The 19,046-nt window shown below is 34.6% G+C and overlaps 2 protein-coding genes across 2 annotated transcripts in view; both read left to right on the top strand.

Moving 5' to 3' along the window:
* The window catches only part of ARHGAP24 (Rho GTPase activating protein 24), a gene marked incomplete at both ends in the record, with an annotated part of 412,724 nt that overhangs the window by 108,033 nt on the left and 285,645 nt on the right, over positions 1-19,046 (top strand). The window lies entirely within an intron of this gene.
* LOC311171093 (cytochrome c oxidase subunit 6C) lies at positions 13,365-13,846 on the top strand. Its single transcript, XM_084233665.1, has one exon. The coding sequence runs from the start codon at positions 13,389-13,391 to the stop codon at positions 13,614-13,616; it is 228 nt and encodes a 75-aa protein (XP_084089791.1). The 5' UTR covers positions 13,365-13,388; the 3' UTR covers positions 13,617-13,846.

The raw sequence follows: 19,046 nt of genomic DNA, 5'->3' as shown, positions 1-19,046 counted from the left end.
TCTAGGGGGAATTAAATAGCTGAATATACAAACGTGAAATTAAGGATAAAAATCTGAGCTTCTATCCTTAATATTTTATAAATTTGTATTGAGTTCTTTAAAAAAATTCTATTATTGTGAGTTTGTTGTGACATAAATATGCATATGTTCTAACTTTAAGATAACACAGGAAAAAATGCAAAGTGCTTGTCCTAATTTCTGAGCTGTGCCCTATGTGATCATAGCTCTCTTAAAATCCCTCTTCAAACAGGTGAGGGAAAAGTCAAATGTTTTTCTCCAATTATTACAAAGTGCTTTGTTTTTTTAATGCAGGTATAATTTATAGTATTTACTTAATAACTATTTCTTATGGAAATTAATTAAATTTATCTTGAAGAGGAAGACATTTGTTGTAAGAAATAAATTCATTTTTGATATTTTATTCCATCACTATAATGGCAAGAATTTTTTTTAAGTTTTATATCAAGAGAAGTTAACTATGACCACCTCTATCTCTGCCTCCATTTTCTTCCTGTAGATGGCCACCTATGACTTGAAACCCCTTTATCTTCGTGACCAAATTACTTATCTGTTTTGTTATTTGCCTAATAGCCACTAGCTACTTTGTTGTTGGTGTTGATTACATCTTTCAAAAATGTGATACCTTGTGCGTGGCTACATCAACTGTCAAATAAGAGGAATCACTAAATCCGAACTTGCAACAGCCTTTACAAAAGGAAGCCAATTCATTTATTTCATATCTTATCTGATCAGATTTTGGTTGATTGTAATTTTCTTTTTTAAAGATTGAGCATTTCTTGGGTGTTCCTGACATATTCAGGAACCTTGTAAACCAGTGCCATCAAGAGGCAGATATGGACATGTATGCACATGTGTGTCTGTGTGCTTTTATATAATAAAATGAGGGCTCCAGCTGACTGCAAACATGTGTTAAGTGCATTTATTAAGATTCTTTTTTGGAAGCTGATCATTGAGACCATCTGCAGTGATGTCAGATCATACTTCCTTCAAGTCTCATCTAAGAGGACAAAATAACCAGAGATTAGGACCCTGTTCCTCAGTCTAAAAAGAGACAATTCAAAAGCCCATCAGTACCATGGTACATATTTCTCCTGAAATTTCATTTCATCTTTACTTCATGCCAGTCCATCTGTGAATGTATGTGTCTCTCTTTTCCTCTCTCTGGTTATAATGTACATGTGTATAAAATACACATACCCATATGCAATCAAAATTCTCCTTTTATGACTCCATTATATTTGAGGATACAGATACAATGAACTGAGAGGAGGAACTTAAAAAGGGAAGTATGTGCTCTGTTATGTTTTGGTGAAAAAGGAGAATGAGAGAGAGAAGTAAAACAAGTTATTTTTTAAAGTCTGCTATTTTGTACCTAAATGAAGCAAATGTAGACTATGCAGATGTAGTTTTCTTAAAATTGGAATAAAATAGGGCCTCCCCTGGTGGTGCAGCGGTTGAGCACTGGGCTGTGAAGCTGCCCACAGCCTCTGCAGCGCCGGTTTGATCCACGGCCACCAGGTGAAGGTCCCACATGGCGCAGCAGACCTCTCCTATCTCACCCTGGGCTCCCCTCAGTAGTGTATTTCGTCAGTCTGCCTGTTCTGTTCCACTCTGGCTCTGGTGAATTCTCTCACCCTCCTGCGCTTCTGACTGTATCCAGTGCTTATGTAAATAAATAAATCTTTAAAAAAAATTGGAATAAAATATACTTTAAAATGATTGTTTCCTAAGATATAAAAATGCTCAAGAACTAAGAACGGAAAAAGTCCGATTAGAATTGGAGAACCAAGAGTTGGAAAAGAAACTACAAGAATTTCAATCAACAAGGAGCAAAGAAAAAGAAGAAAGACAGTCAAATGGGTATCACTGGAAATCTGGACAAGTGGGAAAATTGGGTACTCAAGCACGCATGATGTTACAAAATAAAGGAAATGTTATTAAGATGTATTTTATTTATGCAAGAGCTGGGGTACAGGCCAGATGCGCAGGAGGGTGAGGGGAGTCACGGGAGACGGAGCGTGGAACAGAACAGGCAGACTGAAGAAATGCACTGCTGAGGGGAGCAGCGGGCGGGACAGGAGAGGTCTGCTTGCCCTGGGGTTGCTCCTAGGCTGGCGGGGATCTAACTGGCACTGCAGAGGCTGCGGACAGCTTCATAGTGTGGCGCTCAACTGCCTGCGCTACCAGGGAGGTCCCTGTTGAATTTTTTAAAAACATTTTTTTTCATTCAGCTCAGTTTAGTTTCAAATATATGAAGTAGGATTTTCATAATCCTATGTTAAGGTGATTTTATTTGATATAACAAATGATTGACTTTTTCTCCCTTTTTATTATATCATATTTCTTTAAAGTGTTTATATTTTATTTGAATAATAATGATCATTCATATAAGTGCTGTTTATTCCATATGCAAAGATATCCCTGGGGGGAAAACCAGGTTTAGTAACTATAGAACTGCTTTATCGCATGGTATATTGTAAATATAACATTATTCTATATTTAAGATTAAAGTCAGATGAGTGTCTTTATGGAAAGAAAACTGTTTGCTTCTGGATTCATTTGTACAAGATCTGTGACTTTGTAAGTTTTAACTTATATAGTTTTTTTATATGTCTATCATTAAATTTTTATTAGTCCAGTTGGCACCTGCAAAAAAAAAAATAAAAAAAAATAAATAAATAAAATGATTGTTTCAAGTTACTTCCTAGCACACAGTAAATGCATGCCCACTTTATTAACAATAATTGTTATCTTTTATGAAATATATTGCTATAATGTACCTGCTTAAATATTTCAAAATATATGGGTGTAATAGTGTTTTTATGGTCTCAAATTATTATAAGGAAAGATTTTGTAATTGAATCTATATTGGCTTATAACATTGTATGGGTATATAGTGGCACCAATTTTTAAGCATTCTATAAAGCAGAGTTAATTGTAGATCAAGGAAGTGGAGGAATGTCAAGATATGTACAATCTTTCATATCCACATATGTATATATTCCCTTGTTTGTGACCAGAATTCTAATTTCCATTCTTCGCCATACAGTTGGCCTTATAACTCGATTTACCCAAACTTTTACTTTTACATTCCCTCTGTTAACCATTATTTTGTTCTGATAGTCTAAATTTTTTTAATTTAATTCATTCATTTGTTTTGTTTCCTTATGTACAACATAAAGAAATGAAATTAGATGGTGTTTTTCTCTCTCCATCTGATTTATTTCACTTATTATAATACCCTATAGTTCTATCTGTGTTGTTGCAAATGGCAGAATTCATCTTTTTTTATACTTGATCATAATTTAATTGTGTGTATATACAACACTTTCTTCATCCACGCATCTGTGGTGGGCATGTGATTAATTCTAACTCTTGGCTATTGTAAATAATGTTGCAATAAACATGGGGGCATATACCTGTTCAAATAAGTGTGAAAAGTTATTTTAAGACACAATAATTGGCTTCTTTTCAATTTCTAATGTTTTTATATAAATCATCAATGGCTTATTTAGTGTAATGAACAGAACAAAAAAATAATTGTTTTGTTTTCTTTGCCTTGGGGACTGGTTAGCTTTGATGTGCAAGATTCTCAAGATTAAATATATGCTAAGGTTAAAAAAAATTATGTTTAGTTACAGCATCATTTGTATTCAGTTTCAAACATATGATCTCAGCTTTCACTATTGTAAGAATATAGACAGTACTTACTTTGATGTGATTTGGTCTTTGTATTTGTGAATTGATATTTTACTGTCTATATCCTACACACCCTAGCTTCATTAACAGCTTGTGAGAAAACATGAACAAAATTTTAATTTGCTTTATGTGACCCTTGAAGGTCATGCTTTGATTTTGAAAGCACAAGATGGGCTTATAACAATGATGGAACTAGATCTCAACTATAAAAAGAAAAGGACAAACATTGTTTGATATCACTCACATATGGTACATAAAGAAACAAAAAATGAAATAATAAAGCAAAAATAAACTTTCAGGCTATAAAACCAAATTAGTGGTTAACAGAAGAAAGGGGGAAAAGGAGTGTGGGTATATCAGATAAAAGGGATCAAAGGGACCGTGAGGGATGGAATTAGAATTTTAGTGGTGAACATTATGTATTATATATGGATGTTGATTTAAAATGAAGCATACCTGTAACCTGTGTGTCATAATCCAGTGTTATTTTAATAAAAACTTTTTTTAAAGATTTATTTATTCATCAATACAAGAACCGGGCACAAGCCAGATGTGCGGGAGAGTGAGAGGAGTCACCAGAGACAGAGTGGGGAACAGAACAGGCAGATTGACTGAAATACACTGCTGAGGGGAGCAGCGGGCAAGACAGGAGAGGTCTGCCGGGCCATGTGGGATTCTTGCCTGCCAGCCGGGGTCGAAACCACACTTGCAGAGGTTGCGGACAGCTTCACAGTGCGGTGCTCAACCGCTTGCGCCACCAGGGGAGGCCCTATTTCAATAAAAATTTTAAGAAAAGAAATAAAACCAATGAATGCACAAAATAAATGCAGATTCTTAGACAATAAGAGCAAACTAGCAATTAAAAGAGGAAGTAAATTGGGTTAAAGGGGTTAAGTGTGTGTTTGGGTTAAGTGTGAGACTTTGGCATCTCACATAACATAGTTTATACAAATGTTGATTTATAATGTTATAGATGAAACTATATAATGTTATAAGACAATGTTACTTAAATAAAATTGTTTTTAAATAGGAAAAGAAGGAATTTTACTATTTTGTCTTCCTACCACCAGTGTATAACAGTGTTGATTTCCTTGCCAACACAAACATTATCAATTTTTTAACTTAGTAAATCATATTGTCATTACATAAGTAAATATAGCATTGCATATGCAACTTCAGTACCAATTCTTAAGCATTATATCAAACATAGTTCATTGTAGGTGAAAGAAACAGAGGGATGTCAAGAAAATTAGGTGTGCCATAAGCCAAGCAGATTTCTTAAAGGAAGTTGAGAATGTCAAAAGCAGCTGTGTGATAAAGTCATAAATTGCTCTCTTCCTGGTAAAGACATTTGCCTTCCATATAAACTTTCTAATTTTTGGAGCCTAATAAATGAAAAGTTAGTAACTGTGAAATAATAGTTCTTGATAATTAAAAAATTAGCAAGTCCATTGCATTCTATATTCAAGGTTATTTTGGTACTGTAGATTTAGATATTATATAGTTTCTTTGAGGTTAAACTTAGGTATTTTCCATTTTTTTAATTTATTTTTTAACTTACATGATACAGTGACATTAATTTACAACGCTGTGTAAATTCAGAGATATAGGATCACACCTCTTTGATGTATGTTATCACACCACATCTACCTCACAGGCATCTGTAGTTTCACACAATATTCCACTGAGTCCTCACCACACCCCGCTATCTACACTCTCCTTACCTCTCTAATAGCCTCAGTTCTACAGTCAGAATTCTAGGGTTTATTAGTGTTGTTTCTGTATTATTTTTTGTTTTGTTTCTCTATATTTCACATACAAGTGAAACCATTTGGTATTTGCCTTTGTATTTCTGAATTATTTTTCTTAGCATAATTCTCACCAGTTCAATCCATGCTGTTATACATAGCTAGAGCACACCTTTTTATTAGCTAAATTGTATCCCATTATATATCTTCCTACTCTACTCATCTATCCTTGGGCACTGAGGTTGTTTCCATAACTTGGCTATTGTGTAGTTGTGAAATGAACATAGGGTACATATATCCCTTCAAATTAATGCTTTTACATTCCTCAGGTAGATAACTAGAGTGGAATTTCTGGATTGTATGGTAGATCTATATTTATGTATGTATGTATGTTGAGAAGCCTTCTTAGTATTTTCTATTAGGTTCATACCTGTCTACATTATCAGCAGTAAATAAGGTTCATTTATTTCTCCACATCCTAATCAAGAAACAGGGCCTCCCTGGTGCGCAGGTGGTTGAGTGCAGCACTGTGAAGCTGTCGGAAGCCTCTGAAGTGCCCGTTCGATCCCCGCCAGCCTTGGAGCAACCCACATGGCGAGCAGACCTCTCCTGTCGCGCCTGCTGCTCAGCAGTGTATTTCATTAGTCAGCCTATTCTGTTCCCCACTTTGTCTCTGGTGAATCCTGTCACCCTCCCGCGCATCTGGCCTGTACCCCAGCTCCTGTATAAATAAAAAATAAATCTTAAAAAAAAAGAAACACTGTTGTTTCTTTTCTTTCTTCTTCTTCTTCTCCTCCGCCTCCTCCTCCTCCTGCCATTCTCAAATATGTGAGATGATACCTCACTCTGGTTTTCATTTTCAGTTTCCTGATGATGAGTGATGATTATCATTTTTATGTGCCTGTTTACCATCTGCATGTCTGGTTAGCCTTCTGCCTAGTTTTTGGTTATTTGTTTTATTTTTTTTTGACTGGTCTGAGTTCTTTGTAGATCTTAGAATTAATCCTTTATCAGCTTTATGATATGCCAGTGTTTTCTCCCATCCAATAGGGTGTATTTTTGTTTGGATAATAGTTCCTTTGGGGGTGCAGAAGTTTTTCAGTTGGTCCAATTTATTTATATTCCCTTTTGTTTCTCTTGCCATTGGAGATGATTCTTTAAAGATATCACAGAAGACATGTTGTGGAGTGTTTTAACTGTTTTCTTCTATATGTTTTATGGTTTTATGTCTTATATTCAAGTCTTCAGTCCACTTTGAGTATGTGCTGTGAGATAGTGGTCTAGCTCCATTCATTTGCATGTGGCTGTCCTGTTTTCCCAACACCGTTTGTTGAAGATACATTCCTTTTCCTAGTGTATATTCTTGGCTCCTATTTCATAGATTAACTGTCCATGTAATTTTGGGTGTATAGCTGGACTCTCAATTCTATTCCATTTGTGTCTGTGTCTGTTTTATTCCAATACCATCTTGATTACTTTATAGTATACACTGCTTTGTAGAATAGTTTGAAATTTGGGAGTGTGATATCATCATTCTTTTTTGTCAGGATTTCTTTGTCTGTTAAATGTCTTTTATGTTTCCATATAAATTTCAGTGAGGTTTATTCTGCTTCTCTGAAGAATGCCATTGAAACTTCATAGGCATTTAATCAATAGATTGCTTTGGTAAGAGGTCATTTTAAAAACATGGGCTTAAAATGTCATACATTTCTTTGTGTCTAATACTTCATTTAACAATGTCTTATGGTTTTTCATTGTATAGATCCTTCACCTTCTTTATTAAATTTACCACTAGATTTTTTTTTTCACTATTGTTGGTGTGATTATAAATGGGATTTTTTTTATTTCTTTCTTTTCTAGTTCATTGTTTGCATAGAAGAGTCAACTGATTTTTGTAAATTTATTTTGTAGCCTGCATTTTATTATACTAATTTATTGTTTCATTAGTTTTTTAGTATAGTCTTTAGGGTTTTCTATGTATATTAACTGGAGAAACTCTAATGGTGGATTAAGAAATGAATCATGCAACAGCTATCTCAGAAACACAGAGGATCATAATAAATTACTATGAACATCTGTAAGCACTTAAGTTGAATAACCTAGAAGAAATGGACAAAATTTTAGAAATATGTAACCTTCCAAGAGTATAAAACCATTAAGAAAACCAGTAAGAATAGAAAACCTGAACAGAACAAATTACAAACAAGGAAATTGAAGCAATTATCATAAATTCTCCAATAACCCAGTACCAGAAATATTCACTAATGAGTTCTACCCAGTCTTCCCAAACTTACCCTTCTCAAATTCTTCAAAAAAAATTGACAAATATAGAAAGCTTCTATACACATTTTTGAAGCCATCATCAAAACCAAATACATAACCAAAAAATGAGAACTATAAACCAATTATAATGGTGACCATAGATACAAAAATCTTTAACAAAATCTTTGCAAGTCATATTCAGCAACACATTTAAAGTGTCATGTATCATTACCAAATTGGATTTATTCCAGGGACACAGATGGTTCAACATCTGAAAATTAATCAATGTAATTCACCACTAAGACAACAGAAAAGTTAAAAATCAAATGATCATATCAATAAATGGAGATAAAACATTTGATAAGATTCAACAATTTATGATAAAAAATAGAGATAGTTGGAATATGACCTCAACATAATACAGACCATAAATAACAAATCCATAACTAACATCATACTCAATGGTGAAAAATTGAAAGTTTTTCCCCCTAAGATTTAGTATAAAGCAAGGATTTCCACTTCCACCACTATTCAACATGATATTAGAAGTCCTAGTTAGAAGAGTTGGATAAAAGAAAGATATAAAAGAAAGCCAAATTGGAAAAGAAGAATTAAAGCTATCAAATTTTTCAGATGATGGATAATAGGGTTTATTAGATAATTATAAGTTAAAGAGATATTTTAATTATCATCAATTTTCTGATCTATTGATAATTATTGGACTCTTCCTTTTAAGAATTGGACTTTTCCATAATACTTACTACATATCTAAGACTATTTTTGCTCTTCATATTTCTGTTTCATAATTTGACATAAATTCCAAAATGCTTTTTTTTTTTTGCTTTCTCTACAACTGCCATCAATTTTGCTTTAAAGTTTTGACAATTTACTGAAAACTGAGCAACTGACATTTCTTTCACTAGTTGATAAATAATAAATATTGTAACATGGCATGTACTCTTGGATACAAAATACTCTTGGATACAAAATGCACTTGAGAAAGGTAAACAATCAAACTGTCCTCTCATGCAAAGACATATCCTCTCGTTAGTAATAGCCTTAAGTATTGGTGATGGTGTGAAGATTGTGATGATGACTGGGTAACATAAGAATAATGTTTTGATGATGATTGCAGTTCATTCATTTATCAAATGTGTATGCATTTAATTCATATCAGCCACACCATATTTAGATATTTTCTGGAAATGTCTTCCACAGTCCTTCAAAGCAGACGCCTAACCTTAAGATTCCAAAATTCATCTATCTGTTCCTGCCTTTTGTAATTTTTCTTTGGTTTAAACATATATGTAGGGCCTTTATGGTGGTGTAAGGGGTTAAGCACAGCACTCTGAAGCTATCCACAGCTTCTGCAGCATGAATTTGAAACCCAGATGGCCAGGGAGCTACCCACATAGCACAGCAGACCTCTCCTGAATTGCCTGTTGCTCCCATCAGCAGTGTATTTCAGTCAGTCTGCCTGTTCTGCTCCCCACTTGTCTCTGGTGAATCCTCTCACCCCACCCCACTCATTTGGCCTGTACTCCAGTTCTTGTATGCATAAATAAATAAATCTTTTTAATAAATAAATAAAAATTAAAAAATATTTTTTAGTATACATGTAATATGAACTCCTTATTTTTTAAAAAACAGGAAAATCTTTGCAAAATAAAATCATTTATAATTTGAAAATCTGAAATAGCCTGTATTTTTTAAAGATTTATTTATTTATGCATACAAGAACTGGGGTACAGGCCAGAGGTGCAGGATGGGAGAGGATTCACCAGAGACAGAGTGGGGAACAGAACAGGCAGACTGACTGAAATGCATTGCTGAGGGGAGCAGCAGGCAGACAGGAGAGGTCTGCTGCGCCATGTGTGTAGCTCCCTGGCAGGTGATTGAACTCATGCTGCAGAGGCTGTGGATAGCTTCACAGTGCTGTGCTTTATCCCTTGCACCACCAGGGAGGGCCTGAAATAACCTGTATTAACATTTTCATTTTTTTCTAAACTTTTGAAATCCTCAACAAATAATACATGCTTGAGTTTTATGACTAAGCAAATAAGTGAATGAACCAATAAATCATATTGTAACTTTCTAATATATAAGGAATATTAACTAAGGAAGTGGAACTTATACTCCTAGGGAGACAAATTGCATCTTTGCACTTTACCAGCTGCATGCTACTCAATTTATTTATGTTTCAACACTGCTCCTATGGAATGGACAGTTACAATTGTATCTCCCTACACGGATTTTTAGAAGATTAATGGACAGCAGAGTGTTGGCACATAGTAAATGTCAATAGATGTTAACTGTGAAGATTCAAGATGGAAAATGGGTATTTTGCTCCAAAGGGGAGAATTTGTAGAATCATTGAGGGATAGATTTTATATCAGCATTTGAACATTTTTTCCCAATTATAATCTTTCTAAAGTAGCATGGGACACCATAATAAAGATCATAAAATGTATTTTGGGCAAATTTTGAATTCATATGCAGAAAATTCACATATTAAATGAGCATAGGAAAGGTAACTTCTCAGGTCTCCACTAATTTTGAGGGTATAATTACAGAAATTTCGTTTTAGGATGATAATGTCTCTTTTCCTACTACATTTTAAATCTGTCTTTCCACCCTAGTAAAGAAATTTCTGCAGTTACCAGTGAACCAAAACATGTAGACAAATAGGACAGATCTAAAAATAGCTAAAATTTTAATGGTTTTGTTCCTAGAGAAAATGTTCATGCAGAAGGGCTCCATTGGGGAAGAAGTTAATGTACATTTTTTGTTATGTTCAGAGTGCAGTTTACATGAACTAAAGGATCCTTGTATCTGAAAAAAAAAAAAAGAGTTGAAAAATTTTAAATTAACTACATCTAAATAGTACACATATTTTAATCCATCCGTATTATGTTAGCCTCCTGAGATCTGAATACATGTAATATTATTTAATACTATTTTTAAATTAAAATGAACACAAAATAAGTGGTTCTCAAATACTGAATCTGCAGCTTGCAATATAAATCATTAACATGAGAGTGGGCCTCCCCGTGGCGCAGCTGTTGAGTGCTGGGTTGCGAGGCTGCCCACAGCCTCTGCAGCGCCAGTTTGATCCCCAGCCACCGGCGAGGGTCCCCCCCAAAAAAACAAAACAAAACAAAAAAAACCAAATCATCAACATGAGATATCTGTATATAGAATTTATTTCAATTTATTCAATAATTATAAAATAATCTTATGTGGTTATGTTTGTCATTCATTCACATAATGGTTTGAAAATATTATGCTTATTAATTGCCTTTGTGTGTTTTAAAAGCTGGGGGAAAATAAAAAGAAAATAATGCATTTTGCAGTTTATACAACTTTAATATTATACTGTTTCTCTATAAGCAGTTTACAACAATGCTTAAGTAATTGTTCTACGGTTTGTACACCAAAATTACTTAGGTAGATTCTAAAATTATACTCATTTGCAAGTCTCTCCTCTTCTCTCCCATCCTTATCCCAGAAATCAGTGTAACTAATTTCGGAATCTTAAGAAGTAACTTGATAGCTATTTATAAAATTTCTGCTTAAATAGTAGTAATTGATTAGAAATATAAATATAAATTAACTTAGTACTTCAAGACAAAATCTTTAAAAAGCCTACATTTATTCATTCATTTATCTTTTTAAACACATATGTATGCAGAATCTACTGTGCCAGGCTTTTAGTAGGCACCCCTAAACTTTATTTCCCTAATCTGTAAAATGATACTTATATTGTAACAGCCAATTCATGATACAAGTAGCATGCACATTAGTTTAGTTAAGTAATAGTCAGGAAATGTTAGCAATATTATCATCATCATTATGCTATGCTATTTACTTTATGATTGTTAATTAGAGGATTATTTGTTTTGTTATTCTATCCTTGAGACATGATAAAAATTGACTTCAAATTTTCTAATTAGTTTATCTTCCTGCTTACTCAACTAAATAATGATGCTAGTTGATAGTGAGCATTTGTAGGACATCTCATTATGTGGAGATTTGCAAAATATGGTCCCAAAATATTTTGAGACTTCTGGATATAAGAAATATTTTAAAAAATATATTTAAAACAACCAATCAAGACCAGGTTTTCCAGCCATCCATCCATCCATCCATCCATCCAACCATCCATCCATCCAGCCAGCCAGCCAGCCATCCATCCATTCATCCATCTCAAAGTGACATTCTGAAATAGGTTCTATTTTTATTTCATTTTAAAGATGAAGAACCTAGGAGGATGAGTCATCTTGCCTGAAGACAGCCAGTCAGTGATAGAGGGAGAAATCTATTCACTTTGACTATGGAGTAGTCATCATCATTGCTGAACTGTGTAGTTGCCAGAGTATTTGAAGATACAAATTTGTATCTTTCACAGCATATAATTTATTCTTTGATTTTCAAAACTGGAGCTTATCTTTAAATATTTTTTTGTCAGTTTTTGACCTTCCCTGAGTAATTCTAGATCCAGGAGTGGGACATTATTGGACTTTCTCACCATTTTATTTTCTGTGCCTACAACAGAATGTGGTACATGCTAGGTATTTAGTAAATATTTGCTTAATGAATTACTGAAATTACTTGCTACAAAGAAAAAAGAATTCAAATCAACCTATGTCATTTTAATAAAAAACATTGAATAGTATTTACTTTACTATTTGGTCATCTTCAAATATCTGTCTAATAGCATTAAAAGATGTGTATTATCAAGCTCAGACTTTGGCTAGTTTCTTGTGATTGATGCTCATAAACATTGCTCATAATGGAAAAAAAGAATTTTCATCTTTGTGCTTATGACTATAGCCAACAAAGCTACTGAACATCCTACCTTTTTTTTCAAAAAAACTCAAATTCCAGAGAATAGTATCACCATCCTTATTTTCAGCAGCTCTAGTCTTACCCCGGTATGTTATGGTTTTGACTCAATGATCTGATATTAACTAAAAATGAGATTGTTTTCTAATAGCAATTTTAGCTAGAAACAAAAATACTAGTATGGTTCTGAATTATTTTTCTTCTGCCAACTCTGCACTCAAAGTATAAAAGATTTTTGTTTAATGTATTATTCCATTTTTAAGTTTTAAAGATTCTTTATAAAGATGATATTCCCTATAAGGGATATATATATATATATATATATATATATATATATGTGTGTGTGTGTGTGTGTGTGTATATATATATATATAATTCCGTTCTGAATATGCTGACTATTGTCGTATAACTATTTCCATTTGTATTGAACTCTGACCAAAAAGGTTACAACCCCTTCTTTTACTTGAGCTTTTTTTCATTGGTCATCCACACCTTGCAGTGAGGTATACTGAACATCATGGAGCAATAAGGCCTTTTTTAGAAAGTTCAGCGTGAGTACTTGCACTCTGGATATTTTGTTGCTCAAGATCCCAGCAAGAAATCAGTCACCCCAAAAGGGGTAATTGGAGAGTGTGTGATACCCTCCACATTTATGCAACGAATGCCAAAGTTAATGGAAACCAACCATAGTGAAATTACCCCAGGACTAAAAGCAGTGAGGAACCCACTGGAACCTGGAAGCCTATAAGTTTAGGAGACAGACCATTTCTCCTTCAGGGTGGAAGGACGTCCCTGAGGAGGAGAATAACCACCATGAGTTCCAATGCTTTGTCCAAACCTCAGATGCGAGGCCTTCTGGCCAAGCGTCTTCGAGTTCATATTGTTGGAGCATTTGTTGTATCCCTGGGAGTTGCAGTTCTCTATAAGTTTGCTGTGGCTGAACCAAGAAAGAAGGCATATGCGGATTTCTACAGAAATTATGATTCCATGAAAGATTTTGAGGAGATGAGGAAGGCTGGGATCTTTCAGAGTGCAAAGTGATCTTGAACCATAAAGGATTTCTTTGGCTTGATTTCCATGGAAGTTTGTCACTGACATGTGCTCCTGAACTATGAAACAAGAATATGTGGGTAAAGGACTAATTTCTCTTGATAAATAAATACTGTGGACAAAAAAAAAAAAAAAAAGTTTAGGAGATAGAGACTAAAATAGCCAGTGTAACTACAAACAAATTGTTACCTACCCTGGAGGGAGACAGGACAAAAAATATCTTGCCCTGCTTTTTCTGTGGCTTTCTCAATCTTGCTATTGTCTCTCAAAATTAGCCTAAAGTAGAAGTCAAGAGAGCTTGACATTTCTGGCATTTATAGACATGAGTCTTCTGGGATACAAGTAGTGATAGATGGAGAGAAGATTTTGAGGGGCAAATAATATCCAATATATCTACTAGCAGAAAATTAAAGATTATCATAGAGTTTGACTTAAGTGTCTCAGTTTTCTGGAGCTTGAATCTTTATAATTTTCTAACAGGGGGCATCACCTTTCTTCTAGATATACAAAAGAGAAAATTTGAAGCAATCTTTGACTACTCATTCTTCTTTCCATATGTTAAAATTTTTAACAGTTTATTTACATATTTCTTAAAAATATGCTCTAATAATGCATTGCTAATGTAAATTTATACTATTTCTACTGCTGTTAGGGGGAAGTGATGTCCTGAGTTAATCCCATACAGGCTTTGTGGACTCCACCCCCACTCCAGACTAAAGCCATCAAGACTCTGGGAAAGAAATCCCATCACCACCAAGGGAGGGTGGCTGGGACCTGAGGGTGGAGTTGGGCAGCCAGGTTGGATATAAAAAACCAAACACGTGGGCCTTGGGCTCTCTCTGGCTCGCGATCACTCGCCTCCTGGCTTCACCGCTCCTGGCTGGCCGCCAGCTCTCAGAGCGCCATTTTGGGATTCCTAATCGGCGGATCGGGTAGGACTCATTTAAAACTTTGTCTCCCACTTTTCTCCCAGAGCTGTACATTTCCTCATTTCCCCTTCCCTTTGTAAATAAACCTTTTATTAACCTTTCACTTGTGCCTGCAGTAGAGCATTGATAAATCCTTTTAAGCGCGCGGGTGAGGACCCACAGTCAGGCACCCCGTTTTGTATCGGGGTTGCTCTACAACACTGCCAATCCATTTTATTGGTATTAATTCTACCATCTTATGTAAACTGATTCATGGTAACAAAATTCTAATAGGCTGTTATTCTTTTTTTTCACTTTTTTGTTTTGCAAATTCTTCACATTTATTCCAGAAAACACACTCAGTTTGGAAAGGTAACATTGGTTATTTCCATCTCGCACACTGACCATGAATGAGCTCTGTCTGCCCTAGAGATTTAAATCTCTTGAATTCTGGTGTGGCGATTTCAAGTTTTTTACCTTGAAAACTTAATCTCATATACTGTGTAACTGTAGGAGTGATATTCTAGCACCTTACTTTTTTGGAAAATATCTTAGTTCTTAAGAACAAGAAGCAAGAAAGCCAGCCAGCTACATATCATTAAGATTCTAGGAAAGAGGCGGGTGTCCTTAAATTTCCACCTACTTTGCTCAAACACCTGCTCTGATTCTCAGTTGTTATGGCTATCAGGTACAACATTCCCTACCTTAAGATAAATTTTCCACTGTATTTCCACAAAATTATCAATAATCTTGACTTCCTAATCTTTCCTCCCATGAATCTTCTTTTTCGGCCATGAACTGTACATATGCCTCTAACTACTTGTTTCACTGATTTTATTTCCTCCATTTTGAAAGATTACTCCTAGTTCACTAAATCACACAACCTTACCTCCGTTTATTAAAAACCATTGTCATGATATGCACATCAGAGACATCTTTACAGACACATCACCCAAAGCAGTGATAGTGAAGGCAAAGATAAACAGCTGGGACTACATCAAATTAGAGAGCTTCTGCACAGAAGAGACAATAACAAAAACAAAGAGAAACCCCACCAACTGGGAGAACATTTTTGCACACAACACCAATGATAAAGGACTGATCTAAAAAATCTGCAAAGAGCTGATGAGACTCAATACAAAGAAAATAATCCTGTCAAAAAAGGGCAGAAGAGCGAAAAAGAAACTTCTCTGAAGAGGAAATGCAAATGGCCAACAGGCATATGAAAAAATGTTCAACATCACTTGTAATCAGGGAAATGCAAATCAAAACTACCATGAGATGCCATCTTACACCAGTGAGAATGGCACATATTAAGAAAACTAGCAACAACAAATGTTGGCGGGGTTGTGGAGAAAAAGGAACTCTTCTGCACTGTTGGTGGGAGTGCAAACTGGTCCAACCACTATGGAGAGCTGTGTGGAGATTTCTTGACCTACTAAATATAGAGCTTCCATATGATCCAGCAATTCCCCACCTAGGTATTTACCCAAAGGACACAGAAACATCAATTCCAAAGGGCACCTGCACCCCTGTGTTTATAGCAGCACTATTTACAATAACTAAGCTTTGGAAACAAACCCAAATGCCCAAAAATAGATGACTGGATCAAGAAGATGTGGTACATATACACCATGGAATATTACTCAGCATTCAAAAAGATAAACACATGCCATTTGCAGCAGCATGGATGGCGCTGGAAGGGATCATGCTTAGCGAAATAAGCCAGAAAGAAAAAGAAAAATACCGGATGGTCTCACTCATAGCAGGAATCTAGAAAACTTAAAATACGGGACCAGGAAAAAGAATAATTATAAGAAAGAAAATATCAAAATCAACAAAGAACTATGAACCAGAGACACTCTATGGGGGGTAGGGGGCGGGGAAAAGAGGGATTGGTATCAAAATAAGGGGGTTGTAATTGTATGGGGAATATAAAAATAAAATTTAAATTAAAAAAATTGTCTTCATATTATCTTAGCTAATTAATCGTATGGGGCTCCCTCCTAAATAAGAAAACTTTTTTTTTTATTTTGTTTGCTGTAATTTCATGTATTTTGTTTTTATTGTATTTAGAGTGAAGAAGTTATTTTTTCACATAGCTCACAGCACCTGAAATAGTTCTGGAAATAATATCTAACATGGTAATGTCTAATGCATTACATTTCAATGAGACTGGACACTTGACTTATATTTGCCTATTATTTGTTTTTTTGGATAGCTAATTTAGAGCTAATCTAAAAGAATTAATCAGGTTCACACAAGCAGTGCACACTTTTCCTATCATAGGTTATTTGTCCTAAAGGAATAGCTTGAAGAGAAGAAGCTCAAATATTTACCTTCACGGATGCTCATTAAAATGTTGTTTATAATAACACAAAGGAAAATATTTTTAAAACATAAACATAAAAGCCACTGATATAAAAGTACTTAAGTGTTTAAACAAGTACTATACTATTCAGCTTTAAAAAATTATGTACATTATTAAAATGGCATAATAATAACAGTACATACCTTAAATTTTGAAGAACATTAAATCTTTAACTTCTGTCTTTGTAAAAATTACTGTGTATATAGTCAAGATATGGAAACAACATTAAGTGCCCAGAACATATCAAGAAGATTTAGGTTTTATACACGATGGAATACTACTCAGTGATCAAAAGAGATAAGCTCATGCCATTTGTGGAAACATGAATGGAACCAGAAGGGATTATCCTAAAGTAAATAAGCCAGAAGGAGAAAAATAAATGTTGGATAGTTTTACTCACATGTACAATATAGAGAAATCAAACAAAAGATCAGACAGACTTTAAAATGGACACTTAACAACTGTCTATAGATATGAGGCATCAAGGAGGGGAGTGGGTGCAGAGAAAACAGAGGGAGGGGAGAACAAAATAGACTATGGTGGAGGACTGTGGGTGTTTTGGTGGTGGGAGAACTATGGTGACCTCACCTGAGGGGAGAAAGCTTACATTGTGAAACAAATAACTATTGTGAAACAACTAACTATATATGTGTGTGTATACATATGTGTATATATGTACACACTTATATACATATATGTATATATACATACATTCAATATATATACACCATATATATACATACAAATATGGGAGGGTGTTAGTCTTGGTTATCTATGATAGTGGGTAAATTATTTTGTTGTTTACCTGCATTTTCTGATAATATAAGCATTGCTAAAATCTTTGGAAATAACTAAGTTAAGAAGTTGAGATACTTCTCTTAGTTGTGAAGTTTAACTGCCTGTTTTCTATACAAGGTTATCAAGTAGCCCTTTCAATTATTATTTTATTTTACTTACTGACTTTATTTAACTTACTGTTTACTTAATGAATCAATCACTGTTAATATCTGTCCATTACAATATATGCTGCCCTAAAAATTCCCTGCTGATAAACTTTTAAGCTATTATTTTTGTATCACAGTTTATTTGGAGAACTATCAACACAAAAAACCTGTGTAGTATCAACTTTGAAAATGAACATTAAATTTGTAGGCAGAATTTGCTATTTAAAACATACTAAAAAGATAAAGGATATGGGGCTTTCCTGGTGGCGCAAGGGATTAAATCACAGCATTATGAAGCTATCCACAGCCACTGCAGCACGAATTCAATCCCCAGCTTGGGAGCTACCCGCATGGTGCAGCAGACCTCTCCTGACTTGCCCCCTGCTCCCCTCAACAGTGTATTTCAGTCAATCTGCCTGTTCTGTTCCCCTCTCTGTCTCTGGTAAATCCTCTCATCCCCCTATACCTCTGGCCTGTACCCCAGTTCTTGTATGCATAAATAAATAATCTTTTAAAAAAGATAAAGGATAGCATTACTGTTAGTCTTTTAATTTCCAAATAAGGCAGTTTGGAAATTCATGGGAAGGGGAATGCCTTATGCAGAAGAAAACAGAGTTGAATTCTTGTAGGACATATGTACAGTTCAAGATCCTAAGTAGAGCTTAGAGGCATAGAATTAAGCAGGAATATAGGCACATTCAGACATGCATACATGAATATCTCATCTATCAGGAAGGTTAAATAATGTGTTCTAAAATTAAGCTAAACCATAAATTCAGTTACTTCACAAAATCACTTCAGGAAAACATGTAATTGAAATAACTGATTCCATCACGTCATATAGAAATCATATAGATTAAATTTATACATAAGAAAAAGGTATTTTTTGTTTCAAGCCACTTGGAGTTTTCATCTACAATTAACCCTGATATCCCCCTTGTCCCTTTCCATCCCCTTCCTTTTTAGCCTGACAGCCCTCAACATGTTTATTCATCTCCACAGGTTTTTGAAAGTGGTTTTGCATTATTGAATTGTCTGCTATGCACATGTCCACTTTTTGTTTTTATTGTTCTGACTTGTTTTACTACACATGATTTTTTCACATTCCCTCCATTTTGTTGAAAATGGTTGCATTCTCTCCTTTCTCTTGGCTACATAGTACTCCACAGTGTGGTCATACTAAATTTTCTTGATCCAC

Source organism: Talpa europaea (assembly GCF_964194135.1).
Source record: "Talpa europaea genome assembly, chromosome: 5".
Taxonomy (NCBI): Eukaryota; Metazoa; Chordata; class Mammalia; order Eulipotyphla; family Talpidae; genus Talpa; species Talpa europaea.
Note: the sequence above shows the minus strand (reverse complement) of the source record. Positions and strands in the feature narration are given on the sequence as shown.